A 12,890-nucleotide genomic window follows, 5' to 3' on the forward strand; every position below is an offset into this window, starting at 1 on the left:
TTATATTCACTTCAAGTTGTTTTTTTTTACAAGATTTGTCTTTAACATCACAAGTGAAAGCATTACAAACCTCTTAAAAATAACCAAATACTTCGAAAACAAATTTTAGCCATTTTTGTAGCATTCAACTTTAAAATAAATCTTTCATTTGAAAGGTAAAAAAAGTGAAACAAAATAATAATAAAAATTATTTCACTTTGATATTTAATCACAACTTTCATCAATGTGATTTCAATGTTAAAATTTCTTCTGTCTTTATTATAAACACAGTAAAGCATAATTCTAATCTTTTAAACAACCAGTTAACTTTTAAGACAAATATAAGCACACTCTTCTTCCTTATAAGCTCAAATATACGTTTTAATTAGAAAATAGATATTTTCAGATTATTCAAAGGCATAGCAATAAATACTGCATCATATTCTTCTGCTTACAGTGATTATGAATGTTTTACATGCTACAGACTTCTTACACACACACCTCCATGAAATAGAACATGTATGTATGTATATATATGACACTAACAGTAATAGATTAATTTCTGAACTCGTATATAAATTAAGCTTAAAAATTCCAGCAACCAGTTTGTCGTAAATTATTAACATGCACGTGTAGTAATGCAAGAACATACACATAGTCAGTTTGGTGGGGGAAATAAATGCAGGTTCACAAAACTTTTAATCACTGACACTTTGGGTATGTAAAAACCTGTGGTATGAAAGGTGAGCCTATTAAAGTGTATAAGCTATAGCATATTATTACTAACTCACTCTTCGTTACATGTAGTCTTATTCTAAAGTTTATTACAGACTTGTATATAATTTATCATTTAATGTTTTGCTACAAGACATTAAACAGAACAAAAATTCATGTTTTTCTTTTTTTTGGTACTCATAGAAAATCTTAATGGTTTTATTTGACATAACAGTATTAAGTATATAACAAGTTAGATAAAATGTTTAGTGTCATGTTGTGGTCGTAACGATATTGTAAACAGTGGTGTCTAATTATCAGCATGCGTGCATTTTGTAGCTACCGTTAGTGTCAACAGACTTCTGCTGTTCACCAAGTACCTTTTACAGGCCAAAATTAATTAACAGAACACACACAGGATGGTTCTACTTCCTGATGTAATTCTGAAAATGACTTTTGTGTCCTGGATGACTCATGTACATGTGGGTACCCAGTGCTCAAGATGTATTACACCCACAATGTTTTAACTAAGTGTAAGTGTATTATTCTGCAGAGTGTGTACACTACATTACATGTTTTCACACTGGAACCAGCAAACCTTGAATATATAAAACAAACATATGTCACTGTGCTGTATTAAGCAATATTATAGCCTAAACCCACTCTCCTCACAGTCATTGTTATTTCCCTACCAACTGTAAAGAGTCACTGTACAATTAAAATACAATTTACTGCCCAAGTTGCAGCTAGAGGTTAGATACCTTTTATTTCTGAGGTAGCAGTTAAAAATGTGCATCGTATAGCTTATGGTGGGTTGCTAATCAACACTTCTGCGTGTGTATATATATCATAGTTTCCATAGTGATATAAAAATAACACCATCTGAGCCTCTTGGATATGGTGCTACTGAACTCACTAACGATTACACATAAACGATTTAATCTCTTAATTTACTGTTTTTTTAGGTTATTTATGATGTTACAAAATCAATCCTTTAATAATAATAAGTTCAGAACACAATTTAACAACAGTAGAGATCATAAACAAGCTTCAAATAAACAAATCTCTTCAAATTCCCTTAAAAATAACGGTCCAGAAAACAAACAAGCTTCCCATAACAGAATTGTTCAAACCCTCAGTCTACATGTAGAACAAAAACAAGCTTTCCATAATCAAATTTGAGTAGCTAAAGGAACAAAACGGTTATAGATGAACTTCAAATCTTAGCTTCCATAAAGCCACTATTTAAAAAATACAATATTTTCCGGATCATATTCTAACCCTGGATTTAAGTTGAATAATTCATCTTGACTATGATGGTTGTCTTCACAACAAGTTCTCTACATGAAGATCTTTTGCTGGCTTTGTGGGAAAAACATCAGTAATTCTTTGTTGCACTAAATGTTGATTTAAAGCCTAGAAATGATGAAAACCTTGTTAGGAGCTTTGAAGTTTTTCCATGAGATTCTCTCATTTTTGCCTGCTAATCACAGTTGTTAAAGCTATAAAAAGAAGATTTACTGGTCAACCAACACTGTTAGGGATGTTTGGAACACCAACCAATCTAAGCAAGTTTTCTCGACTTGCAGGTGTAGTCTGATCTATGCTTCAGGGAGACTGATGGGAACTGCAAAATTACTGTAAAGCTGAACTGGGATTTTGAAGTCTCGCATATTTGGACACAGTTTCAGGTGTAATAAATAAAATAATAAATAAAGTTTGAAAGTTTCAAGTGAATTGCCAGCTTGGTGCTGCACTGGCAAAGCCACAAGTCCAGAACTCAAGAAATTTCTTTTATCAGTCTGTTCTATCCAACTGGAATAAATTCAGAACAACCTATTCAATTCCATCACAACCACCAGCTCTAGACCATCTTTCCAATGAGAACAAGTCGAAATGCAAGTTAATAACTAACACCATGAATGATTTTGTAGCTCTTTCTGCACCCTTTTCTACACTTTCATATCAAGCACAAGCACATCAAATTTGACAATAAAGTATACAAATATATATATATATAGTGTTACGACAGCGGAAGTCACGTGACACTAGTAACACGTCATGAGTTTCTAGAACATTCCTGTCCCTTCCTGAAGCCTCGAGTGTTTACTAGATATGCGGTATTCTTGTATATTAGACCGCCAAGAAGTGACAGCAACAATGTAATTGAATTGCTGACAGAAATAGAGACGACAATTGAGTCAAGCTCGTGAATCGTTCGTTCATTGTGATTTATAGCGTTTGTTTAACTTATAGCGTGACTGTGGAAATTAAGTGTATTGCAAAGTTGTATTGAGAAAGAATAAACTAGTTTTATTTAAGAAAGGACTTGTATCGCTAAAGTTTCTTCGGAAATAATTTTTACGGAAAATTAACAAATGAACAGAGACATAACAATATACATATATAACCTCTTTACTCAACAGAAAATTTCTAAATTCAAACTTCAAAAGAAGAATTCATACTTTTACCAACATTGAGGTCAAAATCAAATCATTTTACAGATTATACTCGAAGCATTTTGTAAAACCACCCACATAGTTCAAGGATATCTAATTAATACCTAATTAAACACGAACAAAGCAATAAGAAATTAGGGAAAAATACATTTATAAAAAAATATGATTTAAAACCTACTACCATGTGCCTAAGCTTTTTCTAACCCTGGTAAATATATGTTAATCCCACAAGTCCTAACCCACATCAACTCCAATAACTGAAAAAGTTGAAACCTTCCCCCACCCCCCTCTTATGAAAAGAAATGGACACGGCTTAAGTGCCAACTAATATTTTTGCTGATGAAAACAAGGTAGAGAACCCTATGCTGATCATCTTCTTAAAGATGAAAAAAATGTCTATGAAATTCTATTTATATATAAATAATAGCTGTTTTAGAAAATCTTGAGGTTAAAGTTCCTAATTATTTGGGACTTGGTTATTATTATTCTGAAGTACTGATGGCTGGGAAATTGCCATCATGATATTTACATGATGATGAATTTATCAAGAGAAAGTGTCTAGAAAGGATCCAGGAAATTATATATCAATTAATTTAACTTTTTTGTTAAGTTTTTTTATCTTACCTGTTTGTTGGAGTTTTATAGTTAACAACCCTAACAAACCATGGTTTTATGAAAACACAAGCGACTGTCTATTCTTTATCTTATTAAAGTTATTGTTAGAGAACGTTCAGAGGACTACTAGGATGATTTGGGGGATAGATAGGTTGTCATCTGGAGATAAGATCTCTTGTTCTCATGAAAAAAAAAGGGAGAGGGACAAAAGTATCTAATTCGTTTGTTTTGTTTTGAATTTAGTTACACGAGGGCTATCTACGGCAGCTGTCCCTAATTTAGCAGGAAAGACTATAATGAAGGCAGCTAATCATCACCACCCACTGCCAACTCTTGGGCTACTCTTTTACCAATGAATAGTGAGATTGACTGTCACATTATAATGCCCCATGGCTGAAAAAGTGAGCATGTTTGGTGGGACAGGGAAACGAACCCACGACCCTCAGATTGTTAGTCAAGAGCCCTAACCACCTGGCCAAGTATCTAATTGAAGTTTTCAAAATTATTAAAAACACCGATAAGATTGATGCATTATTCTTGTGTCTTGAATTATCAAGAGACTTGAACAAAAGGTTATTAATGTCAAACTTAGAACGGTCATAAGCATTTCCAATTCAGGCAGTTTTATTTCTCCAGCAAGGTGGCAAATTTGTGGATCAAACTGCCGTATGAAATGGTAGAGACTGCAACATAAAGAGGATTTTTAAGTAATATGGATTGCTGTTTATTTGAGAGGAACGGAGCTAAATTTCGTGATTAAAGTTTTCTCTTTTTGAAAGAGGTTAAGAGTTAAGGCATCCTAGATGGGCTAAAAGGCTCCTTCAAGTCTCATAACTTACAATTATGTTAGGCCTTCTCTTTCAAATCCTGCAATTTTTACAACTATCATTTACTCTGTATACTAGCAAACATTTAAACTTACAACAACCTTCCAACAAACATTAGAAATAATACATACCTGACGGTGAAAAGTCCTGGCTTTTCTGGCGATACATCAAAAGAGAGCGTTGCTTTGCTAATGTCAATCTCACCTAGTGGAAGTAGGTCTTCTGGAGCCCTGTAGTAATACAGCTTACAACTATTTTCCGAAAACACAAACCATCGTCTCTTAAATGATTTCAACAATCCTCGACTTCCAAGTTTATTCAAATAGCCACACAGCTTCGAATTATCGTTCTGAGGTTTCTGCTGAACAACATTGTTGGGCTCACTACTGTAGCTGTTATTACTCCCACTACTGTAAGTGCGACAAATATAATATTTTTCTTCGCTTGACGTTGATGATGCAGACCTAGCCTTCTCTTGATTTATATAGCTTTTTGAACACTTCTGATCACCAGGATGTACGATGGAATAAACTGGCTTATCAGCAGTCTCTTCATAAGTACTACATGCGGGTTTCGACCTATACTGCACTTTTTCATAATCAACAAGACAACAGTCATCGTTCATTGACATGATTGTAACACATCAATATTTATGTATTTCATTTAAAATATAACTTTCTAAACATACATCCAGCACCATACACATGTTGTTTTTTTCACTTCTCACAATGTGTCAAATCTAATTATAATTATAAGCAACAAATTTCATGTCAGTTTTCATTTAACATCCTTTGGTCAGATCCAATACACTCTAAAATATGAAAAAAAGGTGGTGTAAGAACTTAATGTATATAACATTTAAAGATGATACACTAATGGAACAAAATATTCTTTAAATTCATTAAATTTAATAAAAATTTCATTTAATTAAAATTTTCAAATCTTAGAACTCTTTAATTAGAGCTTAGTTGTTCTTTTAAAGTGAATTTTAAGCTTTCAAAGTAAACGTGAAAGGTAAATACAAGCTTTTAGCTTTATAGCTATATCAATATTTATATTAATGGGTGTGTCTATCTATGACATAAGATTTTTCAAGCCACTTTTTTTCATTCCCCTCTGCCACTTCACTAGTATCACAAGACTATTGCCCCCCCCCATTATGATATCATATTAAGTCAGATCCCCTCCTACTGCTTGTTAAAAATGATAATAAAATGCTTACTTTTTTTTTTAATTCTTACTCCTCCTCAAGCTGGCATACTTAACCCACAAAAACTATTTGTTAACTTACTGTAGGTTATATTATTTATTTATCAAATGGTGGTAAAACACAGAAAGCATTAAAACATGAATGAAAAAATATAATAATCATTAAACATAAAAACAACTGGGTGTCCAGTCACTGACCCTACTCCCTTTTTGTACAAAGCTGTCCTGTTCACTTGACTGACCCTCCTGTCACAACTGCAAACACCAACAACAGTTGCCCCCAGAAACTTCATCAATATGTACACCCCCTGTAGTTAGTGCTGACATAGTGCCTAGGGGGAGGACTCTTTAAATACCAGCATACAAGTTAAGGACAACAAGAGACCTGTTGTCCATCCCACTAAACCAAACTTTAATCTACCACATCTGTATGCAAGTCATTCCAGGGGCCAAGCAACCTATTAAAAAAATAAAACTCTTGACTGAAAATGACTCTTATCTTTCCAACATTTGTGTCCCCTAGTATTACCATTAGGTATTAAAAATGATGCATCAACAATTTTAAACACCTCAATCATATATTTTCTAAGTCTTCTTTTCTCAAGACAAAACATTTTCAGAAATCTTAGCCTGTCCTTGTATGATAACCTCTTCATCCCAGGTATCATCCTAGTAGCCCTCCTCTGAACCTTTTGCAACAATGTAATGTCCTTCTTAAGGTAGAGAGCCCAACACTGAACATAAATGCTCCAAATGTGGCCTAACCAATGACCTATACAGTAAAATTGTAACTTCTTCAGACTGGTATTCAATAGTCCTATAAATACAGCCCGCAGCTCTATAAAACTGCCTTGTAAAACAAAAACTTTTTTTTCTATTGACAATATAGTGAATTTCACATTGTCAATCATAACAATAATGAAACTACAATATAAAACTAATGTAATGCAAAGGTAACTTTTGTACCTTCATGTCAACAACAAAAAATGAAATAATAAAAACATGTAAAAATGTTATTGTGATTCCTGCATTATCACAATATCAGTGGGATACCGAACAAGATGAATTACATGAAGTAGCACAAAAATTAGAATTAGATAACAATATGATTCAAGTCTTTACCACCATCACATACTGTTCAATTTAATTTGTGCACAAGTCTCTATTCTCAGGCTCAGCTTTACATATTGAAATGCACACTCTACTCTACATACCTATCTGCTTAATCAAACAATATACTATTTTTAACAGTTCTATTTCAAAACATTACCCAGTGAACGAGTGATCCACCACAACAGTCAATTTATTAAGCAGCTTGAACTTGAAACAAAATCATAACAATATTGTGGTCCTTTATCCGGTTTGGATAATTTACTAAGTAACAAAAATATTTTAATTATGCAGTACGTTTCTAAATTCTAGTTTATAAATCTACTAATATTACTAGTATTAGTACGAAAAACGGGACAGTGGTTTTAACAACTTACAAATTACAGACTGTAAATTGTAATCGAAAAATTGTCTGGTAATAACAATGTTATTCATTTTATAGCCTGTACTTTTTTAGTTGTATAATAAATAAAACCGTTGCAAACTAATTACGAATACTAAAGATTATAATAATTTATATATATAGTATTTAAATATAGGATAGCCGAATTATAGTATTCTTACATAATATTATTTGACAAGACGATAAGTAGTAGCTAACAATACTTGTACGTTGTATTACTACGCTTCCAGCAATAGTAGTAAAGTCTACTAAAAATAAAAGAACAAGCAGAACCGAGATGGTAGGAGTGATAAAAAATAAAGCAAGAAAATTATGTAATAATTTAACACATAAACTAATAGAAAAAGGTAATTAACGAAAAATATTATACTTACAAATTTTATAATCATTATTGATTTTTAAATAAATTACCTACTCTACGCCTCTGGTACTCGTAAGTTACATTACGCCGATATAAAACAAACAACCAGGGTAACCTAAACTCCACCTACCCAAGAGGTTTCGTAATCGCCATCTCCAACCTAATCACGTGCAATTTAGCCTCGTTTTCGTGTCTATTTAGCTAGAATCTGATAACTAACTTATTAATAAAACATCAACCTATTTATTCATATTACGTACTGTGCCTATTTCATTCCATGATGTCCAAGCACATTATATATATTTAACTGCTTCTTGCATTAGCGGTTTTCTTAATTCTATTTCAAGCATGAACCTGCTAATATTGAATGACACCTTAAGCTACAGCTGACTTCTACGGTCAACAACGCCTTGAGCAATACTAATTTGCTATGTGTGTAACAATGCGATGAAATAAGTGTGTAGGCAACATTGATAGCAATAACTGACATCTGGTATTAAAGTTATTAACCATATAGAAATTATGACGAATACAGATATAACATTCGAAGATTTAGCTTTTACATGAATTGAATAATAAAAAACCACGATCTTTGTAATTATATAACAGTAAAAAAATCATATACACACTGTTGTTTAAAAATATTTAAGATAAATCAATTACTTAAATACAACAAAAATAAGGGAAATGGAAGTATAGGTATTATATACAAAAAATAAATTGTTCATACTTCAAATAATAGATTGTATAATTAAAAGTTTAATTTTACGTCGATACCACGACAAACAATATGTTTTACATCTTTGATAAGTTGTAGTGTTGAAGCTAGGAGGGAAATCCCCCTGTGCAAAAAGTTTCCCCTGAATTACATGTTTTCCATTTTGTCAAATTTGAATTTTAATCCCACCTCCCTTCCCGGTGGAAAGTTCTGGATTCACCACTGGTAAGTGGTGTCTGTACAGTATCGAGTGGTTGTTAGCCGTTACACACTGGTGGTCCTCTGTCTTGTGCTTGGATGGCAATAGCTTCTTTCAGTTTTCTATGTTTGTTGTTTTTTACTCTGTCTATTATTTTTGCATTTTAAAGTCTATTATATGGTCATTTTCCTAAAAGTGAAAAGCTATAGCTGATGTATTTATAACACAGTTCTTAATATCTCTTTTGGGTTGTTTGAACCTTACTCCAATTTATTGTTTATTACACTCACATTTAGTGCTACAAACCAGGTTATCTGTAAGAGAGCTAAGAACTAGGGATTTTACCTTCGTAAAACTGTCATGTAGTGTAGGAGAACTAAATTAACACTGATGTTAAGTTTATTCACTATCCTACGAAGTTTTTTTTTCCCCTTAGGTCTGGTATATAAGGGAGAAATGTTTATGCTTTTTTTTTCGTTGTGACTGTAATTTGTGGTTCATTAGTAGTTGAGATAGGTGGACCATATAACATACGGTGAATCGTATTCTTTGGATAACAGTTATTCCTGAAAATCTTCTCATTTGAAACAACCTCCAACTAATGGGCTGCTGTATTCGAAAAGTGGGATTTGACTATTACTCTTATAACGTACCCACAGCCCCAAAGTGCGGAGTGCGATTTATTTTCTGGCAGTAACGATGCGCGAGCCACGGAACATCGGATCCACAATCCGACACGTTAACCAATAAGCATCGTTCGGCCCATTACATGAATCACCTTTATCACTCTTGTTTCTTTTAAGGACATATAATTATAAAAACTAATTCGGGAGTGTGTTTCATAAATTTTGGAAGTTGTAGCTGATATCATAATTTTGTCAGAATAATTCCGAACATTTAAAACAGTAGCGCTTATTACAGATTATATGTCCTCTATGGTGCGGAAGTGATACTTAAAAAAACACAAAGTGAGCTGTCACGTCCATTATGTTCCACGGATCTGTGGTAAGTACGAACTCACAACCCTAAAATCTGTGGTTCGATTCCCCTCGGTAAACAGAGCGCAGACAATCCATTGTGTAGCTTTGTTCTGAAACAACAACATCTTTGTCATTCTATTTATTTATTTATTTATTTGAAATTAAGCACAAAGCTACACAATGGGCTATCTGTGCTCTGCCCACCACGGGTATCGAAACCAGGATTCTAGCGTTGTAAGTCCGCAGACATACCGTTGTGCCACTGGGGGGTCTTTGTCATTCAGGGACGGTCCGGCATGGTCAGGTGGTTAGGGTGCTCGACTTGCAATCAGTGGATCGCAGGTTCGAATCTCCTAAACACCAAACATGCTCGCCCTTTTAGCCGTGGGAGCGTTATAAGGTGACGGTCAATCCCACTATTCGTTGGTAAAAGAGTAGCCCAAGAGTTGGCGGTGGGTGGTGATGACTAGCTGCCTTCCCTCTAGTCTATCACTGCTAAATTAGGGACGGCTAGCGCAGATAGCCCTCGTGTAGCTTTGCGCGAAATTCATAAAAAACATTCAGGGACAGATTTTGAACATGATTATTATGCTTAAAGGTTTTAGGGAATTCAACACTAAATACGGCTTTTGTTGTTCATTTTACTAAAATCGGTTTTATATTTTTAATAATCAAAACAAACAATGTAGTGAGAGTAGTTCCCCGTGAACAATATATAAACAAAAAATTCTTACTAAAAAGTTAAAATACAATGCAATAACAGATTATCATTTTTTTATCTTTTTACTACAAATTTTCATTATGCTTCAACATTTTTACTCTGGTATGAAAAACACACATAAAAGTTACATTTTTTATCAAGTTAACAAATGTAGTACAAAGTAACACTATTATGTTAAATACATTGTAAATAAATATGGCTTAACTACATAAAGATTTGGAAAATCTCCATTTTACAGGCCTATAACTTATAAGTTTAAATTTTTATGGACAGATTCCCGAAACATATATTTAAGCCATTATTTTAGAAAAACTTGTGTGTGTATCCGCTTATAACTGACATTCGGATCTAAACCCCTATGTCACCCACTGATATGTTTTCCCTCTCGTTTTTTACTTCAAAATTGGGACTGCTATTCCTGATAATAAATACTCCAGTAGCTTTGCAAGAAGTTCCTCAAAACAAACAGACTATACTGCCATCTAGTGAGCACTTGAAAAACATACCAAGGAATACTGACAAAATATTTCTTGCATTTCTGCAGAATAATTTATATAAAATCACAAAGAATCATCTTTAAAGAAATATTTAATATTCATACAGCCTTGAGGGTTGTGGGGTTACTTGAAGTCATTCACTGTTACCACAGTAGCCTTGAGGAAACGTTACTCAAAATCACCTACTGTTGGCACAGTGACCCTGAGGGTGTTATTTGATATTGTCCATTGTTATTACAGTTGCTTGGGGATATGTAAATACTATAAACCAATCCATTTGCAAGTTAGAACATGGATGATCAACTGGCTACCAGCAATCAGTTGGTAGGTAGGCATATAAATCCTATAAGTACTAGTACAACTACCACTCGGCCAAAACGTTTTGTTGTGGTACCGCATTCAAATGTTTATATAAAAAAAAGAGTATTAATGAACGTATTTTAGCATTTTTTGCGATACATATTGCTAAAGGAATTAACATATCATTTGATACTTTTAGTGCGACATAAGGTAAACATTTCATGTTTATAATTTGTTATCTTTACGAGCTGTAAAATGCACACTGCGGCTTGTACCTGTTACGTCTCTGTGTTCGGTTGTTAATTTTCCGTATAATTTATTTCCGATGAAACTTCAGCAATACAAGTCTTTTCTTAAATAAAACTAGTTTATTCTTTCTCAATTCGACTTTGCAATACACTTAATTTCCACGGCCACTTTAAATCAAACACACGCTATAATTCACAACGAACGATTCACGCGCTTTACTTACGTCACTACCGCGGTTGACTCAATTGTCCGTCTCTATCTCTGCCTGTCTGCAATTCTATATCGATTCATTGTCTGGCGCACTTATATACAAGAATAGAGGGTGCCTAGCAAATACTGGATTATTCGTGATGTTCCCTGATCTTTCGTGTTACCAGCGTTACGTGACTTCCGTTGTCGTAACATATCACTAAAAACCGGGTTTCGATACCTGTTGTGGGCAGAGCACACAGTACTGATAGTACGCCTTATTTTAAAGCGAATGACGTGCATCCTACCAAAGTAAATATGTGGATATCAAAACTGTTTAGTAGAATTTGTGGCCTTCTATTACCTCAATGTTGCCCATCGCTGACTGAAAATACGAATACATCTCTCTTTGTATAACTTAAGTTTTTTATATATATGTTTCTGAAATTAATTAGAAGATCAATAAAAAGAGGGTATATCCAAACTTGAACTACCTTTTAATCCTGTCACTAGGTAGTAAGACATAATCAAAAGATCTAGTCTAGGTGTGCTGCGGCCGTGAGCCTCCCCCCTCTCTATATATATATTGGGTATGCTATAAGAATGGCAATGAAGTCTCAATATATGGACGGCGTACTTAATAAATCATTGAGTATGTTTTAGTGAACAATTAGCTCGTTGATCACATGTGGAGGTAGAGATGCTAGAAACCCTCGTTTCATTTTCTGCTAATAGGATTAGTCGAATGACGTTAGTGACATAGCATCCTGGGAAGTTTTGATAGACTATAGTCTAAGCAAAATTAGCCTAGTTTACTTAAACTTGCCTCGTGTTGTTCAGCAGCTATGTACAGAAAAGTTGACCATAAAGTGAAAAGTGCCCTTGTTCACCATAGACTTTCATGAGTAAACTTTAATTATGTTTATTGAAAAAAATGAATAATATATTGTTGTTGTTTGTCAATCAGTTAAATGAATGTGCTCTCTAAACACTGACCAGTGATTATGCAGTTGAAGTAATGAATATTGTTGTTTGTCAATCAGTTAAATGAATGTGCTCTCTAAACACTGACCAGTGGTTATGCAGTTGTAGTAATGAATATTGTTGTTTGTCAATCAGTTAAATGAATGTGCTCTCTAAACACTGACCAGTGATTATGCAGTTGTAGTAATGAATATTGTTGTTTGTCAATCAGTTAAATGAATGTGCTCTCTAAACACTGACCAGTGGTTATGCAGTTGTAGTAATGAATATTGTTGTTTGTCAATCAGTTAAATGAATGTGCTCTCTAAACACTGACCAGTGGTTATGCAGTTGTAGTAATGAATATTGTTGTTTGTCAATCAGTTAAATGAATGTG

At 33.6% G+C, this 12,890-nt stretch overlaps 1 protein-coding gene across 4 annotated transcripts in view; it reads right to left on the reverse strand.

The window, feature by feature from the left end:
- LOC106468697 (TBC1 domain family member 2B-like) overlaps positions 1–8,075 on the reverse strand; it is a 38,977-nt gene extending 30,902 nt beyond the window's left edge. Inside the window, exons 1-2 of one of the 4 annotated variants that reach the window (XM_022397058.1) lie at positions 7,938–8,075; positions 4,726–5,405 (exon numbers count right to left, since the gene is read on the reverse strand). In XM_022397058.1, coding sequence (XP_022252766.1) covers positions 4,726–5,225 — 500 coding nt within the window. In that variant the 5' untranslated portion in view covers positions 5,226–5,405; positions 7,938–8,075. Of the gene's footprint in view, positions 1–4,725; positions 5,406–7,073; positions 7,274–7,690; positions 7,906–7,937 lie in introns of those variants that run through there. The other 3 variants (XM_022397057.1, XM_013929135.2, XM_022397056.1) reach the window with 3 other exon arrangements.
- Between the last annotated feature and the right edge of the window lie 4,815 nt (positions 8,076–12,890).

This window comes from Limulus polyphemus, unplaced genomic scaffold (assembly GCF_000517525.1).
Source record: "Limulus polyphemus unplaced genomic scaffold, Limulus_polyphemus-2.1.2 Scaffold3118, whole genome shotgun sequence".
Classification (NCBI taxonomy): Eukaryota; Metazoa; Arthropoda; class Merostomata; order Xiphosura; family Limulidae; genus Limulus; species Limulus polyphemus.